The sequence below is a fragment of the Anomaloglossus baeobatrachus genome, chromosome 6 (assembly GCF_048569485.1).
Source record: "Anomaloglossus baeobatrachus isolate aAnoBae1 chromosome 6, aAnoBae1.hap1, whole genome shotgun sequence".
Taxonomy (NCBI): Eukaryota; Metazoa; Chordata; class Amphibia; order Anura; family Aromobatidae; genus Anomaloglossus; species Anomaloglossus baeobatrachus.
The window spans coordinates 1,725,579-1,744,863 of NC_134358.1; the positions used below are offsets into that span (position 1 = coordinate 1,725,579).

The window sequence follows — 19,285 nt, forward strand, 5'->3', positions numbered from 1 at the left end:
GAGCTGTGTATCTAATCCTCTCCTGTGTGATACTGTCCGCTGAGCTGTGTATCTAATCCTATCCTGTGTGATACTGTCTGCTGAGCCGTGTATCTAATCCTCTCCTGTGTGATACTGTCTGTTGAGCCGTATATCTAATCCTCTCCTGTGTGATACTGTCCGCTGAGCTGTGTATCTAATCCTATCCTGTGTGATACTGTCTGTTGAGCCGTATATCTAATCCTCTCCTGTGTGATACTGACTGCTGAGCCGTGTATCTAATCCTCTCCTGTGTGATACTGTCTGCTGAGCCGTGTATCTAATCCTGTCCTGTGTGATACTGTCTGGTGAGCTGTGTATCTAATCCTCTCCTGGGTGATACTGTCTGCTGAGCTGTGTATCTAATCCTGTCCTGTGTGATACTGTCTGCTGAGCTGTGTATCTAATCCTATCCTGTGTGATACTGTCTGTTGAGCCGTATATCTAATCCTCTCCTGTGTGATACTGACTGCTGAGCTGTGTATCTAATCCTCTCCTGTGTGATACTGTCTGCTGAGCCGTGTATCTAATCCTGTCCTGTGTGATACTGTCTGGTGAGCTGTGTATCTAATCCTCCTCCTGGGTGATACTGTCTGCTGAGCTGTGTATCTAATCCTGTCCTGTGTGATACTGTCTGCTGAGCTGTGTATCTAATCCTCTCCTGTGTGATACTGTCTGCTGAGCTGTGTATCTAATCCTCTCCTGGGTGATACATCATAGAAGCACAGACCATGGGGAGATTTAACTCTTTATTATCCGCTTGTTGCGATTCTATTGGATGATACTTTGCGCTGTTTCGCAGCGTTTCGCCTCCTCTTCGCGTCGCCCCATTAACCCTCTGTGGGGCGTAAGGCACTCCAGTGTATTTACTTTAACGGGAGGTGTCGTCCGACAGCTGAGATCACAGGGGGTAAGGAACTGCCCGGGCGGAGGAGCCAGTGACTTTCTGTGAGACCGCTGCAGTCCATCTGGGAGGTCAGATCGCAGGTGGGTAAGGCACTGCCTGGGCGGAGGAGCCGGTGACGTCCCGTGAGACCGCTGCAGTCCATCCAGGAGGTTAGATCACAGGGGGTAAGGCACTGCCCGGGCGGAGGAGCCAGTGACTTCCCGAGAGCCCGCTGCAGTCCATCCGTGACGTCAGATCGCAGGTGGGTAAGGCACTGCCCAGGTGGAGGAGCCAGTGACTTCCCGTGAGACCGCTGCAGTCCATCCGGGAGGTCAGATTTCAGGTGGGTAAAGCACTGCCCGGGCGGGAGGAGCTGGCGACTTCCTGTGAGACCGCTGCAGTCCATCCGGTAGGGCAGATCACAGGTGGGTAAGGCACTGCCCGGGCGGAGTAGCCGGTGACTTCCTGTCAGACCGCTGCAGTCCATCCAGGAGGGTGGATCACAGGTGGGTAAGGCACTGCCCGGGCGGAGGAGCCGGTGACTTCCTGTGAGACCGCTGCAGTCCATCGGGGAGGGTAGATCACAGGTGGGTAAGGCACTGCCCGGGCGGAGGAGCCGGTGACTTCCTGTGAGACTGCTGCAGTCCATCTGGGAGGGTAGATCACAGGTGGGTAAGGCACTGCCTGGGCGACTTCCTGTGAGACCACTGCGCTCTATTCGGGAGGTCACTGACTGACGCTGCCCTCGGCCTGTGACTACTGGTATTACATGTCCAGCTGCTCGGCTCCTGCGGTGCGGCCGGGGCTGTCGGGTATTTGTGACGATGCGGCCACGTGTCACCGCTGTATATGCACCTCTCTTCTGTCCAGACTGATACATTGTAACAACCTCATCAGCTGTGAGCAGCGCATTCACTGACAGCAAGCAGAGGAATGGAGACGTAAAGCTGCAGAACTCGGAGGGAACGAGTGTGATGGCCGGAGAATGGCGGAGAGTGACGCTCCGGGGGCCGCGCCTCGGCCGTCACTGAACAGCTCCACGCATTTGGTTGATTTATCGGGTGTTAGAGTGACATGGTCCAGACGGACCCCCCGACAGCCCCGGCCCGGAATCCCCGACAAGCCCCGGCCCGGACCCTTGACAGCCCCGGCCCGGACCCTCGACAGCCCCGGCCCGGACCTCCGACAGCCCCGCCCGGACTCCCCGACAGCCCCGGCCCGGACCCCTCGACAGCCCCGGCCCGGACCCTCTGACAAGCCCCGGCCCGGACTCCCCGACAGCCCCGGCCCGGACCCTCGACAGCCCCGGCCCGGACTTCCGACAGCCCCTGACCACCAATAGCCCCGGCCCGGACCCTCGACAGCCCCGGCCCGGACTCCCTGACGGCCCCCGGCCCGGACTCCCTGACGGCCCCCCCGGCCCGGACTCCCTGACGGCCCCGGCCCGGCCCGGACACCCGACAGCCCCGGCCCGGACCTCCGACAGCCCCAGACCACCAATAGCCCCGGCCCGGACTCCCCGACAGCCCCCGACCCGGACCCCCGACCCGGACCTCCGACAGCCCAGGCCCCGGAGCCCCGACCCGGACCCCCCGACAGCCCCGGCCCGGACTCCCCGACAGCCCCGGTCCGGACCCCTGACCCGAGCCCTGCATCCCATTGTTAGTCCGCGCTGTTCACAGGACAAGCTCCCGGGCATTAGCGTGCAGTTCGGGGGGCTCCGTCCTTCGCGGCCCTCATATATATATATATATGTACAGTATACATCTGTTCTTTGCTTATACGTTGTGTTTACGGTAAAAAGCGAATATCAGAGACCCGCGGCGCAGAGCGCGGACCCTCATCTAAGCGGTCAGGATCTCGCCAGTTCCTGCAGAGCCGCGACCCCTGCACACATATATAGGAGCAGGACCGCTGCCGTCATGGCGTCTCCGGCCCCGCGCTCAGGTCCGCTTGTTCGCCAGCTGACGGTCTCGCCTCTTCTTTTCCATAAGCCTGGAAAGTAATAAAGAATCATCAGGGATTGGCTGCTACCAGAGGAAAACAACGGGTAGGACATCCAGATCCAGACCAGCTTTTAAATCTTTTTTTATGCTACGGCCATGCTTTACACTGCAGGCTGCATCCAGGAGAAAGTGCAGACCGCGAGGCGGTGCTCCGGGCAATGGCCGCTGCGGGGCGAGGACTTACTTCCGGTTGCGCACCTCGGTGAGCTCCAGCAGCCTCTCCTGGGCGGCGCGCAGCTCCTCGAGTCGCTGCTGGTAGCGGGAGTCGCAGTTGTTGGCGCGCTCGTAGCTGCACACTTGGCTGGATAACTCGCTGGCGCGGTCCCGCAGCTGCTGGATGGACGTGTAGAGATTCTCCTCATCCTCCTCCTGCGCAGAGGACCCGAAAGCAGACATTAACCCACCGCCAAAAAAACGGCACCTACAGACAGAGCAGCGCGGTGTGTGTCCACCACCTCCACCACCCACCACCGGGACCACCACCACCACCACCACCAGCACCTCCAGCACCTCCACCACCGGGACCACCACCTCCACCACCAGCACCTCCACCACCAGCACCACCTCCACCACCAGCACCTCCACCACCGGGACCACCACCACCACCACCAGCACCTCCACCACCACCACCGGGACCTCCACCACCAGCACCTCCACCACCACCACCAGCACCTCCACCACCAGCACCTCCACCACCGGGACCCACCACCACCAGCACCTCCACCACCAGCACCTCCACCACCACCACCACCTCCACCACCGGGACCTCCACCACCAGCACCTCCACCACCACCACCACCTCCAGCACCTCCACCACCAGCACCTCCACCACCACCAGCACCTCCAGCACCTCCACCACCGGGACCACCACCTCCACCACCAGCACCTCCAGCACCTCCACCACCGGGACCACCACCACCACCTCCACCTCCACCACCAGCACCTCCACCACCAGCACCACCTCCACCACCAGCACCTCCAGCACCTCCACCACCGGGACCACCACCACCACCACCAGCACCTCCACCACCAGCACCTCCACCCACCCCACCGGGACCTCCACCACCAGCACCTCCACCACCGGGACCACCACCACCACCACCAGCACCTTCCACCACCAGCACCTCCACCACCACCACCACCCTCCACCACCGGGACCCTCCACCACCAGCACCTCCACCACCACCACCACCTCCACCACCAGCACCTCCACCACCACCACCACCAGCACCTCCACACCACCAGCACCTCACCACCACCAGCACCTCACCACCAGCACCTCCACCACCAGCACCTCCACCACCACCACCACCCACCACCCTCCAGCACCTCCACCGGGACCACCACCACCAGCACCTCCACTTCCACCACCAGCACCTCCACCACCACCACCACCTCCACCACCAGCACCTCCACCACCACCTCCACCACCACCACCGGACCACCAGCACCTCCACCACCACCACCACCTCCACCACCAGCACCTCCACCACCACCAGCACCTCCACCACCACCCACCGGACCACCACCACCACCCAGCACCTCCACCACCACCACCAGCACCTCCACCACCACCACCACCAGCACCTCCACCCACCAGCACCTCACCACCACCACCACCGGGACCACCACCACCAGCACCTCCACCACCGGGAGCACTACTGCCCTCAGCATCCTCCACAATATCGCTCAACCGCGCTCCACCCCCCCCCATCCTCACCGCGCTTCTCCCCCCCTCATCCTCCCCGCGCTTTCTCCTCCCCTCATCCTCACCGCGCTTCCCTTCCTCATTCTCCCCCCCTCATCCTCACCCGCGCTTCTCCCCCCCCCTCATCCCTCACCGCGCTTCTCCCCCCCTCATCCTCACCGCGCTTCCCTTCCTCATTCTCCCCCCCTCATCCTCACCCGCGCTTCTCCCCCCCTCATCCTCACCGCGCTTCCTCTCCCCCCTCATCCTCACCGCGCTTCTCCCCCCCTCATCCTCACTTCCCCCCCCATCCTCCCGCGCTTCTCCCCCTTCATTCTCACTTCACCCCCCCTCATCCTCACTCCCCCCCATCCTCACCGCGCTTCTCCCCCCTCATCCTCACCGCGCTTCTCCCCCCTCATCCTCACTGCGCTTCTCCCCCCTCATCCTCACCGCGCCTTCCCCCCCTCATCCTCACCGCGCTTCTTCTCCCCTCATCCTCACCGCGCTTCCCCCCCCTCATCCTCACCGCGCTCCCTTCATCCTCACCTCCCTCCCCCTTCATCCTCACCTCCCTCCCCCTCATCCTCACCACGCTGCTCCCCCTCATCCTCACCTCCCTCCCTCATCCTCACCGCGCTTCTCCCCCTCATCCTCACCGCACTTCTCCCCCCTCATTCTCACCGCGCTCCCCTCATCCTCACCTCCCTCCCCCTCATCCTCACCTCCCTCCCCCTCATCCTCACCTCCCCCCCCATTCCTCACCGCGCTTCTCCCCCTCATCCTCACCTCCCCCCCCCATCCTCACCACGCTTCTCCCCCTCATCCTCACCTCCTCCCCCCCATCCTCACCACGCTTCTCCCCCTCATCCTCACCTCCCTCCCCCTCATCCTCACCTCCCTCCCCCCCTCATCCTCACCGCGCTTCTCCCCCCCTTATCCTCACCACGCTCCCCCCCTCATCCTCACCGCGCTTCTCCCCCCTCATTCTCACCACGCTTCTCCCCCCCTCATTCTCACCACGCTTCTCCCACTCATCCTCACCGCGCTTCCCCCCCTCATCCTCACCTCCCTTCTCCCCCTCATCCTCACCTCCCTTCTCCCCCCTCATCCTCACCTCCCCTTCTCTCCCCTCATCCTCAACCTCCCTTCTCCCCCCCCTCATCCTCACCGCGCTTCTCCCCCCCTCATCCTCACCTCCCTTCTCCCCCCTCATCCTCACCTCCCTTCTCCCCCCCTCATCCTCACCTCCCTTCCCCCCCTCATCCTTACCGTGGTTCTCCCCCCTCATCCTCACCCGCGATTCTCCCCCCCTCATCCTCACCGCGGTCCCCCTCTCATCCTCACCGCGCTCCCCTCCTCCTCCTCACCGCGGTTCTCCCCCCTCATCCTCACCACCCTTCCCCCCCTTATCCTCGCCGCCTCTCCTTTGACACTGCACCCTTGGCATTGACGATCTCTATGTGCACCAGCAGGGCGGCGAGCTCCAGCTCCTCACTATAGCTGTTTCTTAAAGGCACAGAGCGATAACCTGGAGGTAGAATGTAAAGAATGCATTAATGTCCGGACCCTATGGGACAATCCGCACATATAATGGTGAACTCCGCGGCCCGGTGTAGTATAGAAACCTCTAGGCACCGCCCGCGGGCCGTACCACACTCGTCCCCAGGATGTCGCCTACATCTTTCCATTATTAAGTTGGCTAAATTATAACAAAGAGTATTTTGCTCTTCCCCTTTGTGAAACTCCACCCCCGAGGAGCCGGCGCTTCATGTATAATACACTAAGTGCATGGGAATGGTAGATTGATAAATACATGACACCATTCTGGGGTCACTGGAGGGGTGGGAACGCTGGCACCAAACACCCCTCCCCCAAGTGCCACATACTCTGGGTAGCGGTACTTTCAGGAGCTGGTGCTCTGGGTGGGGGGTTTATAGTAAGTGGGCACTGGACGTGGGCATTATGTGTCTCACCCGTCTTCAGGGCCTTTACAGGGAACGTGGCCTGCGCCAGGAAGTTGGGGTCGCTGAACATGTCCTCCTCGTACACCACGAACCTCAGGAAGGCCAAACTCGGGGTTATTGATGTCGAAGACGAACTCCTTCATCGTCCAGACGGGGTTCAGACCGTTATCAGCTGCGGAGGGAGAAAACGCCATCAGTTCGACTGCAAGGGGCGCGGACTCTCCAGAGACCGGACCCCGAAAATTCAGGAGTGCGGGGGCTGACTCTCCAGACACCCGGACCCCGAAATTCAGGAGCGCGGGGGCTGACTCTGCAGAGACCGGACCCTGTAATTCAGGAGCGCGGTGGCTGACTCTCCATAGACCGGTCCCTGTAATTCAGGAGCGCGGGGGCTGACTCTCCAGAGACCGGACCCCGAAATTCAGGAGCGCGGGGGCTGACTCTCCAGAGACCGGACCCTGTAATTCAGGAGCGCGGTGGCTGACTCTCCAGAGACCGGTCACCTGTAATTCAGGAGCGCGGGGGCTGACTCTCCAGAGACCGGACCCTGTAATTCAGGAGCGCGGGGGCTGACTCTCCAGAGACCGGTCCCTGTAATTCAGGAGCGCGGGGGCTGACTCTCCAGAGACCGGACCCCGAAATTCAGGAGCGCAGGGTCTGACTCTCCAGAGACCGGACCCTATAATTCAGGAGCGTGGGGGCTGACGCTCCAGAGACAGGACCCTATAATTCAGGAGCGTGGGGGCTGACGCTCCAGAGACAGGACCCTATAATTCAGGAGCGTGGGGGCTGACGCTCCAGAGACCGGGCCCTGTAATTCAGGAGAGTGGGGACTGACTCTCCAGAGACCGGACCCTGTAATTCAGGAGCACAGGCGCTGACTCTCCAGAGACCGGACCCTATAATTCAGGGGGCGTGGGGGCTGACGCTCCAGAGACCGGACCCTATAATTCAGGAGCGTGGGGGCTGACTCTCCAGAGACCGGTCCCTGTAATTCAGGAGCACGGGGGCTGACTCTCCAGAGACTGGACCCTGTAATTCAGGAGCGCGGGTGCTGACTCACCAGAGACCGGACCCTGTAATTCAGGAGCACAGGCGCTGACTCTCCAGAGACCAGACCATGTAATTCAGGAGCGCGGGGGCTGACTCTCCAGAGACCAGACCCCGTAATTGAGGAGCGCGTGACGCTGACTCTCCAGAGACCGGTCCCCGTATTCAGGAGCGCGGGGGCTGACTCTCCAGAGATTGGACCCTTGTAATTCAGGAGCGCGGGGGCTGACACTCCAGAGACTGGACCTCGTAATTCAAGAGCGCGGGGCTGACTCTCCAGAGACTGTACCCTGTAATTCAGGAGCGCCGGGCGCTGACTCTCCAGGACACCAAACCCTGTAATTCAGGAGCGCGGGCGCTGACCTCTCCAGAGACTGGTCCCTGTAATTTAGGCGCACAGGGGCTGACTCTCCAGACACCAAACCCTGTAATTCAGGAGCGCGGGCGCTGACTCTCCAGAGACCAGAGCCCGTAATTCAGGAGCGCGGAGGGGCTGACTCTCCAGTGACCGGTCCCCTGTAATTCAGGGAGCGCGGGGGCTGACTCTCCAGAGATCGCTCCCTGTAATTCAGGAGCGCGGGGGGCTGACTCTCCAGAGATCGCTCCCTGTAATTCAGGAGCGCGGGGGTTGACTCTCCAGAGACCGGACCCCGAAATTCAGGAGCGCGGGGGCTGACTCTCCAGAGACCGGACCCTGTAATTCAGGAGCGCAGGCACTGACTCTCCAGAGACCGGACCCTGTAATTCAGGAGCGCGGGGGCTGACTCTCCAGAGACCATTCCCTGTAATTCAGGAGCGCGGGGGCTCACTCTCCAGAGACCGGACCCTGTAATTCAGGAGCACAGGCGCTGACTCTCCAGACACCAGACCCTGTAATTCAGGAGCACGGGCGCTGACTCTCCAGAGACCAGAGCCCGTAATTCAGGAGCGCGGGGGCTGACTCTCCAGAGACCGATCCCTGTAATTCAGGAGCGCGGGGGCTGACTCTCCAGAGACCGGACCCTGTAATTCAGGAGCGCGGGGGCTGACTCTCCAGAGACTGGACCCTGTAATTCAGGAGCGCGGGGGCTGACTCTCCAGAGACCAGACCCCGTAATTCAGGAGCGCGGACGCTGACTCTCCAGAGACCGGTCCCCGTATTCAGGAGCGCGGGGGGCTGACTCTCCAGAGATTGGACCCTGTAATTCAGGAGCGCGGGGGCTGACTCTCCAGAGACCGGACCCTGTAATTCAGGAGCGCAGGCACTGACTCTCCAGAGACCGGACCCTGTAATTCAGGAGCACAGGCGCTGACTTTCCAGAGACTGTACCCTGTAATTCAGGAGCGCGGGGGCTGGACTCTCCAGAGACCATTCCCTGTAATTCAGGAGCACGGGGGCTGACTCTCCAGAGATCGCTCCCTGTAATTCAGGAGCACAGGCGCTGACTCTCCAGACACCAGACCCTGTAATTCAGGAGCGCGGGCGCTGACTCTCCAGAGACCAGAGCCCGTAATTCAGGAGCGCGGGGGCTGACTCTCCAGAGACCGATCCCTGTAATTCAGGAGCGCGGGGGGCTGACTCTCCAGAGACCGGACCCTGTAATTCAGGAGCGCGGGGGGCTGACTCTCCAGTGACCGGGCCCTGTAATTCAGGAGAGTGGGGGACTGACTCTCCAGAGACCGGACCCCTGTAATTCAGGAGCGCGGGGGCTGACTCTCCAGAGACCGGACCCTGTAATTCAGGAGCGCGGGGGCTGACTCTCCAGAGACCGGGCCCTGTAATTCAGGAGCGCGGGGGCTGACTCTCCAGAGACTGGACCCTGTAATTCAGGAGCGCAGGCGCTGACTCTCCAGAGACCGGGCCCTGTAATTCAGGAGCGCGGGTGCTGACTCTCCAGAGACTGGACCCCATAATTTAGGAGCGCGGCGGCTGACTCTCCAGAGACTGGACCCCGTAATTTAGGAGCGCGGGGGCTGACTCTCCAGAGACTGTACCCTGTAATTCAGGAGCGCGGGGGCTGACTCTCCAGAGATCGCTCCCTGTAATTCAGGAGCACGGGGGCTGACTCTCCAGAGACCGGACCCCGTAATTCAGGAGCGCGGGGGCTGACTCTCCAGACACCAGACCCTGTAATTCAGGAGCATGGGGGCTGACTCTCCAGAGACCGGTCCCTGTAATTCAGGAGAATGGGGGCTGACTCTCCAGAGACCGGTCCCTGTAATTCAGGAGCGCGGTAGCTGACTCTCCAGAGACCGGACCCTGTAATTCAGGAGCGTGGGCGCTGACTCTCCAGACACTGGACCCCGTAATTCAGGAGCGCAGGGGCTGACTCTCCAGAGACTGGCCCCTGTAATTCAGGAGCGCGGGGGCTGACTCTCCAGACACTGGACCCCGTAATTCAGGAGCGCGGGGCCTGACTCTGCAGAGACCGGACCCTGTAATTCAGGAGCGCGGGGGCTGACTCTCCAGAGACCGGCCCCTGTAATTCAGGAGCGCGGTGGCTGCCTCTCCAGAGACCGGGCCCTGTAATTCAGGAGAGTGGGGACTGACTCTCCAGAGACCGGACCCTGTAATTCAGGAGCGCGGGGGCTGACTCTCCAGAGACCGGGCCCTGTAATTCAGGAGAGTGGGGACTGACTCTCCAGAGACCGGACCCTGTAATTCAGGAGCGCAGGGGCTGACTCTCCAGAGACCGGACCCTGTAATTCAGGAGCGTGGGGGCTGACTCTCCAGAGACCGGGACCCTGTAATTCTGGAGCGTGGGGGCTGACTCTCCAGAGACCGGTCCCTGTAATTCCGGAGCGCGGGGGCTGACTCTCCAGAGACCGGGCCCTGTAATTCAGGAGCGCAGCGGCTGACTCTCCAGAGACCGGACCCTGTAATTCAGGACCGCGGGGGCTGACTCTCCAGAGACTGGCCCATGTAATTCAGGAGCGCGGGGGCTAACTCTCCAGAGACTGGCCCCTGTAATTCAGGAGCGCGGGGGCTGACTCTCCAGACACTGGACCCCGTAATTCAGGAGCGCGGGGGCTGACTCTCCTGAGACTGGACCCTGTAATTCAGGAGCGCGGGGGCTGACTCTCCAGAGACGGGTCCCTGTAATTCAGGAGCGCAGGCGCTGACTCTCCTGAGACTGTACCCTGTAATTCAGGAGCGCGGGGGCTGACTCTCCTGAGACTGGACCCCGTAATTCAGGAACGCGGGGGCTGACTCTCCAGAGACCGGACCCTGTAATTCCGGAGCGCGGGGGCTGACTCTCCAGAGACCGGGCCCTATAATTCAGGAGCGCGGGGGCTGACTCTCCAGAGACCAGTCCCTGTAATTCAGGAGCGCGGGGGCTGACTCTCCAGAGACCGGGCCCTATAATTCAGGAGCGCGGGGGCTGACTCTCCAGAGACCGGTCCCTGTAATTCAGGAGCGCGGGGGCTGACTCTCCAGAGACGGGTCCCTGTAATTCAGGAGCGCAGGGGCTGACTCTCCAGAGACCAGACCCTGTAATTCAGGAGCGGGGGGGCTGACTATCCAGAGACCGGTCCCTGTAATTCAGGAGAATGGGGGCTGACTCTCCAGAGACCGGTCCCTGTAATTCAGGAGCGTGGGGGCTGACTCTCCAGAGACGAATCCCTGTAATTCAGGAGCATGGGGGCTGACTCTCCAGAGACCGGACCCTGTAATTCAGGAGCATGGGGGCTGACTCTCCAGAGACCGGACCCTGTAATTCAGGAGCGTGGGGGCTGACTCTCCAGAGACCGGACCCTGTAATTCAGGAGCGCGGGGGCTGACTCTCCAGAGACCGGGCCCTGTAATTCAGGAGCGCAGGGGCTGACTCTCCAGAGACCGGACCCTGTAATTCAGGAGCGCGGGTGCTGACTCTCCAGAGACTGGACCCCGTAATTTAGGAGCGCGGGGGCTGACTCTCCAGAGACTGGACCCCGTAATTTAGGAGCGCGGGGGCTGACTCTCCAGAGACTGTACCCTGTAATTCAGGAGCGCGGGGGCTGACTCTCCAGAGATCGCTCCCTGTAATTCAGGAGCACGGGGGCTGACTCTCCAGAGATCACTCCCTGTAATTCAGGAGCGCGGGGGCTGACTCTCCAGAGACCGGGCCCTGTAATTCAGGAGCGTGGGGGCTGACTTTCCAGAGACCGGTCCCTGTAATTCAGGAGCATGGGGGCTGACTCTCCAGAGACCGGACCCTGTAATTCAGGAGCATGGGGGCTGACTCTCCAGAGACCGGTCCCTGTAATTCAGGAGCGGGGGGGCTGACTCTCCAGAGACTGGACCCTGTAATTCAGGAACGGGGGGCTGACTCTCCAGAGACTGGACCCTGTAATTCAGGAGCGCGGGGGCTGACTCTCCAGAAACCGGTCCCTGTAATTCAGGAGCGCGGGGGCTCACTCTCCAGAGACGGGGCCTTGTAATTCAGGAGCGCGGGGGCTGACTCTCCAGAGACCGGACCCTGTAATTCAGGAGCGCAGGCGCTGACTCTCCAGAGACCGGGCCCTGTAATTCAGGAGCGCGGGTGCTGACTCTCCAGAGACTGGACCCCGTAATTTAGGAGCGCGGGGGCTGACTCTCCAGAGACTGGACCCCGTAATTTAGGAGCGCGGGGGCTGACTCTCCAGAAACCGGTCCCTGTAATTCAGGAGCGCGGGGGCTGACTCTCCAGAGACGGGGCCTTGTAATTCAGGAGCGCGGGGGCTGACTCTCCAGAGACCGGTCCCTGTAATTCAGGAGCGGGGGGCTGACTCTCCAGAGACTGGACCCTGTAATTCAGGAACGGGGGGCTGACTCTCCAGAGACTGGACCCTGTAATTCAGGAGCGCGGGGGCTGACTCTCCAGAAACCGGTCCCTGTAATTCAGGAGCGCGGGGGGCTCACTCTCCAGAGACGGGGCCTTGTAATTCAGGAGCGCGGGGGCTGACTCTCCAGAGACCGGACCCTGTAATTCAGGAGCGTGGGGGCTGACTCTCCAGAGACCGGTCCCTGTAATTCAGGAGCAGGGGGCTGACTCTCCAGAGACCGGTCCCTGTAATTCAGGAGCAGGGGGCTGACTCTCCAGAGACCGGTCCCTGTAATTCTGGAGCATGGGGGCTGACTCTCCAGAGACCGGACCCTGTAATTCAGGAGCATGGGGGCTGACTCTCCAGAGACCGGACCCTGTAATTCAGGAGCGTGGGGGCTGACTCTCCAGAGACCGGACCCTGTAATTCAGGAGCGCGGGGGCTGACTCTCCAGAGACCGGGCCCTGTAATTCAGGAGCGCGGGGGCTGACTCTCCAGAGACTGGACCCTGTAATTCAGGAGCGCAGGCGCTGACTCTCCAGAGACCGGGCCCTGTAATTCAGGAGCGCGGGTGCTGACTCTCCAGAGACTGGACCCCGTAATTTAGGAGCGCGGGGGCTGACTCTCCAGAGACTGGACCCCGTAATTTAGGAGCGCGGGGGCTGACTCTCCAGAAACCGGTCCCTGTAATTCAGGAGCGCGGGGGCTGACTCTCCAGAGACGGGGCCTTGTAATTCAGGAGCGCGGGGGCTGACTCTCCAGAGACCGGTCCCTGTAATTCAGGAGCGGGGGGCTGACTCTCCAGAGACCGGTCCCTGTAATTCAGGAGCGGGGGGCTGACTCTCCAGAGACCGGACCCTGTAATTCAGGAACGCAGGGGCTGACTCTCCAGAGACTGGACCCTGTAATTCAGGAGCGCGGGGGCTGACTCTCCAGAAACCGGTCCCTGTAATTCAGGAGCGCGGGGGCTGACTCTCCAGAGACCGGACCCTGTAATTCAGGAACGCAGGGGCTGACTCTCCAGAGACTGGACCCTGTAATTCAGGAGCGCGGGGGCTGACTCTCCAGAAACCGGTCCCTGTAATTCAGGAGCGCGGGGGCTGACTATCCAGAGACCGGTCCCTGTAATTCAGGAGCGCGGGGTCTGACTCTCCAGAGATCGCTCCCTGTAATTCAGGAGCGCGGGGTCTGACTCTGCAGAGACCGGACCCTGTAATTCAGGAGCATGGAGGCTGACTCTCCAGAGACCGGACCCTGTAATTCAGGAGCGCGGGTGCTGACTCTCCAGAGACTGGACCCCGTAATTTAGGAGCGCGGGGGCTGACTCTCCAGAGACTGGACCCCGTAATTTAGGAGCGCGGGGGCTGACTCTCCAGAGACCGGACCCTGTAATTCAGGAGCGGGGGGCTGACTCTCCAGAGACCGGACCCTGTAATTCAGGAGCGCGGGGGCTGACTCTCCAGAGACCGGACCCCGAAATTCAGGAGCGCGGGGGCTGACTCTGCTTCGCTGTACATGGCGGCGGGGGAAGGGCGCGGTGCTCACCTACGACGTCGCTCTTGTTTTTGCTGTTGTCGTACTCCGATCCGCAGACCTCCACTTCAATGAAAGGACACACAATGCTCCGGCCATTTTTCGGAAGGTGTCTTGCGCCCAGAATCTGGAATTAATATATAAGACCTTTATGCTTTACACTGCAGCTCTGCTCCATAAGGAAACCATACTGATCACTTAACTGCATTCCTGTCTCATCAGAAGCTTTGTCTGTCCCCTGTGCTTTACCCTGCAGCTTATCAGGAGGTGATGGGTAGCTGGGACCCCCATACAGTTATATGTGCCCTGTGGGGGTCCGGGACCCCCCTCTGCACCCCGCATGATACCTCACCACTCGCCTGGATCTGCACCGTGATCGGCTCCACAATCCTCAGGCTGCTTTTTTCAAAAGGGTCAAAGAAATCGTCTCTCATGATGTCCGGCTGCAGCACGAAACCGCTGTGCCCCCCGAGCACGAAGAGCGCCTGGTTCAGCTGCATGGGCTTATCTGCAGGGAGGGAGAAGGGCATGCTGAGACTTGTGGTTCTGCTACAGGTAGACTGCACTGAGCAGAAGCGTATACTGTGCCTGCAGCTCCGGATGTGACCGGAGCGTAATATAGGGTGTAATATACAGAACTGTGCCTGCAGCTCCGGGTGTGACCGGAGTGTAATATAGGGTGTAATATACAGAACTGTGCCTGCAGCTCCGGATGTGACCAGAGCGTAATATAGGGTGTAATATACAGAACTGTGCCTGCAGCTCCGGATGTGACCGGAGTGTAATATAGGGTGTAATATACAGAACTGTGCCTGCAGCTCCGAATGTGACCGGAGTGTAATATAGGGTGTAATATACAGAACTGTGCCTGCAGCTCCGGACGTGACCGAAGCGTAATATAGGGTGTAATATACAGAACTGTGCCTGCAGCTCCGGATGTGACCAGAGCGTAATATAGGGTGTAATATACAGAACTGTGCCTGCAGCTCCGGATGTGACCGGAGTGTAATATAGGGTGTAATATACAGAACTGTGCCTGCAGCTCCGGATGTGACCAGAGCGTAATATAGGGTGTAATATACAGAACTGTGCCTGCAGCTCCGGATGTGACCGGAGTGTAATATAGGGTGTAATATACAGAACTGTGCCTGCAGCTCCGGATGTGACCGGAGTGTAATATAGGGTGTAATATACAGAACTGTGCCTGCAGCTCCGGACGTGACCGAAGCGTAATATAGGGTGTAATATACAGAACTGTGCCTGCAGCTCCGGATGTGACCAGAGCGTAATATAGGGTGTAATATACAGAACTGTGCCTGCAGCTCCGGATGTGACCGGAGTGTAATATAGGGTGTAATATACAGAACTGTGCCTGCAGCTCCGGATGTGACCGGAGTGTAATATAGGGTGTAATATACAGAACTGTGCCTGCAGCTCTGGATGTGACTGGAGCGTAATATAGGGTGTAATATACAGAACTGTGCCTGCAGCTCCAGATGTGACCGGAGTGTAATATAGGGTGTAATATACAGAACTGTGCCTGCAGCTCTGGATGTGACCGTAGTGTAATATAGGGTGTAATATACAGAACTGTGCCCGCAGCTCCAGATGTGACCGGAGTGTAATATAGGGTGTAATATACAGAACTGTGCCCGCAGCTCCAGATGTGACCGGAGTGTAATATAGGGTGTAATATACAGAACTGTGCCTGCAGCTCTGGATGTGACCGTAGTGTAATATAGGGTGTAATATACAGAACTGTGCCCGCAGCTCCAGATGTGACCGGAGTGTAATATAGGGTGTAATATACAGAACTGTGCCCGCAGCTCCGGATGTGACCGGAGTGTAATATAGGGTGTAATATACAGAACTGTGCCTGCAGCTCCGGATGTGACTGGAGTATAATACAGGGTGTAATATACAGAACTGTGCCTGCAGCTCCGAATGTGACCGGAGCGTAATATAGGGTGTAATATACAGAACTGTGCCCGCAGCTCCGGATGTGATTGGAGTGTAATATAGGGTGTAATATACAGAACTGTGCCTGCAGCTCCGAATGTGACCGGAGCGTAATATAGGGTGTAATATACAGAACTGTGCCCACAGCTCCGGATGTGATTGGAGTGTAATATAGGGTGTAATATACAGAACTGTGCCTGCAGCTCCGGATGTGACCAGAGCGTAATATAGGGTGTAATATACAGAACTGTGCCTGCAGCTCTGGATGTGACTGTAGTGTAATATAGGGTGTAATATACAGAACTGTGCCCGCAGCTCCAGATGTGACCAGAGTGTACTATAGGGTGTAATATACAGAACTGTGCCCGCAGCTCCGGATGTGACCGGAGTGTAATATAGGGTGTAATACACAGAACTGTGCCTGCAGCTCCAGATGTGACCGGAGTGTAATATAGGGTGTAATATACAGAACTGTGCCTGCAGCAACGGATGTGACTGGAGTGTAATACAGGGTGTAATATACAGAACTGTGCCTGCAGCTCCGAATGTGACCGGAGCGTAATATAGGGTGTAATATACACAACTGTGCCCGCAGCTCCGGATGTGATTGGAGTGTAATATAGGGTGTAATATACAGAACTGTGCCTGCAGCTCCGGATGTGATCAGAGTGTAATATAGGGTGTAATATACAGAACTGTGCCTGCAGCTCTGGATGTGACCAGAGCGTAATATAGGATGTAATATACAGAACTGTGCCCGCAGCTCCGGATGTGACCGGAGTGTAATATAGGGTGTAATATACAGAACTGTGCCTGCAGCTCTGGATGTGACTGGAGCGTAATATAGGGTGTAATATACAGAATTGTGCCCGCAGCTCCAGATGTGACCGGAGTGTAATATAGGGTGTAATATACAGAACTGTGCCCGCAGCTCCGGATGTGACCGGAGTGTAATATAGGGTGTAATATACAGAACTGTGCCTGCAGCTCTGGATGTGACTGGAGCGTAATACAGGGTGTAATATACAGAACTGTGCCTGCAGCTCCGGATGTGATCGGAGTGTAATATAGGGTGTAATATACAGAACTGTGCCTGCAGCTCTGGATGTGACCGGAGTGTAATATAGGGTGTAATATACAGAACTGTGCCTGCAGCTCTGGATGTGACTGGAGCGTAATATAGGGTGTAATATACAGAATTGTGCCCGCAGCTCCAGATGTGACCGGAGTGTAATATAGGGTGTAATATACAGAACTGTGCCCGCAGCTCCGGATGTGACCGGAGTGTAATATAGGGTGTAATATACAGAACTGTGCCTGCAGCTCTGGATGTGACTGGAGCGTAATACAGGGTGTAATATACAGAACTGTGCCTGCAGCTCCGGATGTGATCGGAGTGTAATATAGGGTGTAATATACAGAACTGTGCCTGCAGCTCTGGATGTGACCGGAGTGTAATATAGGGTGTAATATACAGAACTGTGCCTGCAGCTCTGGATGTGACCGGAGTGTAGGGTCACAATCCCTCCCTCCCCCCACAGAGGGCGCCATTATTACCGGGGGTCTGGAAGTTCAGGGCCACCAGCTGACTCCCACAGATCCACATGGGCAGGGGGTCGTAGTTGGAGGAGTCCAGGCGCTGCCCTTTGGGGTAGACGCGGCTCAGCTGGCGGCGGTTGTACTGCAGGAATCGCTTCCCCTTGCTGCGGCTGGCGTACTTCTCTGCCTTGGTCTCAGGGAATGACGACATGTCCCGGTAACAAGTCTTCTCCGTGCCGATCTCTGCAGATAGGTAGAGATATATACTATATACTGTGCATATATATATATATTAGTGCGGACACACATCAGGCATCTCCCCGCTCTCCCCGTCTGTCTCCCGCTCTCCCCGTCTGTCTCCCGCTCTCCCCGTCTGTCTCCCGCTCTCCCCGTCTGTCTCCCGCTCTCCCCGTCTGTCTCCCGCTCTCCCCGTCTGTCTCCCGCTCTCCCCGTCTGTCTCCCGCTCTCCCCGTCTGTCTCCCGCTCTCCCCGTCTGTCTCCCGCTCTCCCCGTCTGTCTCCCGCTCTCCCCGTCTGTCTCCCGCTCTCCCCGTCTGTCTCCCGCTCTCCCCGTCTGTCTCCCGCTCTCCCCGTCTGTCTCCCGCTCTCCCCGTCTGTCTCCCGCTCTCCCCGTCTGTCTCCCGCTCTCCCCGTCTGTCTCCCACTCCCCCTGTCTGTCTCCCCGTCTGTCTCCCGCTCTCCCCGTCTGTCTCCCGCTCTCCCCGTCTGTCTCCCCCTCTCCCCGTCTGTCTCCCGCTCTCCCCGTCTGTCTCCCCCTCTCCCCGTCTGTCTCCCGCTCTCCCCGTCTGTCTCCCGCTCTCCCCGTCTGTCTCCCGCTCTCCCCGTCTGTCTCCCGCTCTCCCCGTCTGTCTCCCGCTCTCCCCGTCTGTCTCCCTCTTTCCCCGTCTGTCTCCCCCTCTCCCCGTCTGTCTCCCTCTTTCCCCGTCTGTCTCCCCCTCTCCCCGTCTGTCTCCCACTCCCCCTGTCTGTCTTCCACTCCCCCTGTCTGTCTCCCGCTCTCCCCGTCTGTCTCCCCCTCTCCCCGTCTGTCTCCCGCTCTCCCCGTCTGTCTCCCGCTCTCCCCGTCTGTCTCCCGCTCTCCCCGTCTGTCTCCCGCTCTCCCCGTCTGTCTCCCGCTCTCCCCGTCTGTCTCCCGCTCTCCCCGTCTGTCTCCCGCTCTCCCCGTCTGTCTCCCGCTCTCCCCGTCTGTCTCCCGCTCTCCCCGTCTGTCTCCCGCTCTCCCCGTCTGTCTCCCGCTCTCCCCGTCTGTCTCCCGCTCTCCCCGTCTGTCTCCCGCTCTCCCCGTCTGTCTCCCGCTCTCCCCGTCTGTCTCCCGCTCTCCCCGTCTGTCTCCCGCTCTCCCCGTCTGTCTCCCGCTCTCCCCGTCTGTCTCCCGCTCTCCCCGTCTGTCTCCCACTCTCTCTGTCTGTCTCCCACTCTCCCTGTCTCTCTCCCACTCTCCCTGTCTCTCTCCCACTCTCCCTGTCTCCCGCTCTCCCTCTGTCTCCCACTCTCCCTGTCTCCCACTCTCCCTGTCTGTCTCCCACTCTCCCTCTGTCTCCCACTCTCCCTGTCTCCCACTCTCCCTGTCTCCCGCTCTCCCTGTCTCCCCCTCTCCCGCTCTCCCTGTCTGTCTCCCACTCTCCCTGTCTCCCGCTCTCCCTGTCTGTCTCCCACTCTCCCCGTCTGTCTCCCACTCTCCCCGTCTGTCTCCCACTCTCCCCGTCTGTCTCCCACTCTCCCCGTCTGTCTCCCTCTCTCCCCGTCTGTCTCCCTCTCTCCCTGTCTCCCTCTCTCCCCGTCTGTCTCCCTCTCTCCTCGTCTGTCTCCCACTCCCCCTGTCTGTCTCCCACTCTCCCTGTCTCCCCGTCTGTCTC

At 59.7% G+C, this 19,285-nt stretch overlaps 1 protein-coding gene across 1 annotated transcript in view; it reads right to left on the reverse strand.

The window, feature by feature from the left end:
* Positions 1–2,475: 2,475 nt before the first annotated feature.
* Positions 2,476–19,285, reverse strand: part of LOC142316900 (1-phosphatidylinositol 4,5-bisphosphate phosphodiesterase gamma-1-like) — a 157,246-nt gene continuing 140,436 nt past the window's right edge. Inside the window, 8 exon segments of the mRNA XM_075352668.1 lie at positions 2,476–2,899; positions 3,095–3,278; positions 6,039–6,128; positions 6,574–6,667; positions 6,669–6,736; positions 13,924–14,038; positions 14,271–14,419; positions 17,428–17,652. Coding sequence (XP_075208783.1) covers positions 2,848–2,899; positions 3,095–3,278; positions 6,039–6,128; positions 6,574–6,667; positions 6,669–6,736; positions 13,924–14,038; positions 14,271–14,419; positions 17,428–17,652 — 977 coding nt within the window. The 3' untranslated portion in view covers positions 2,476–2,847.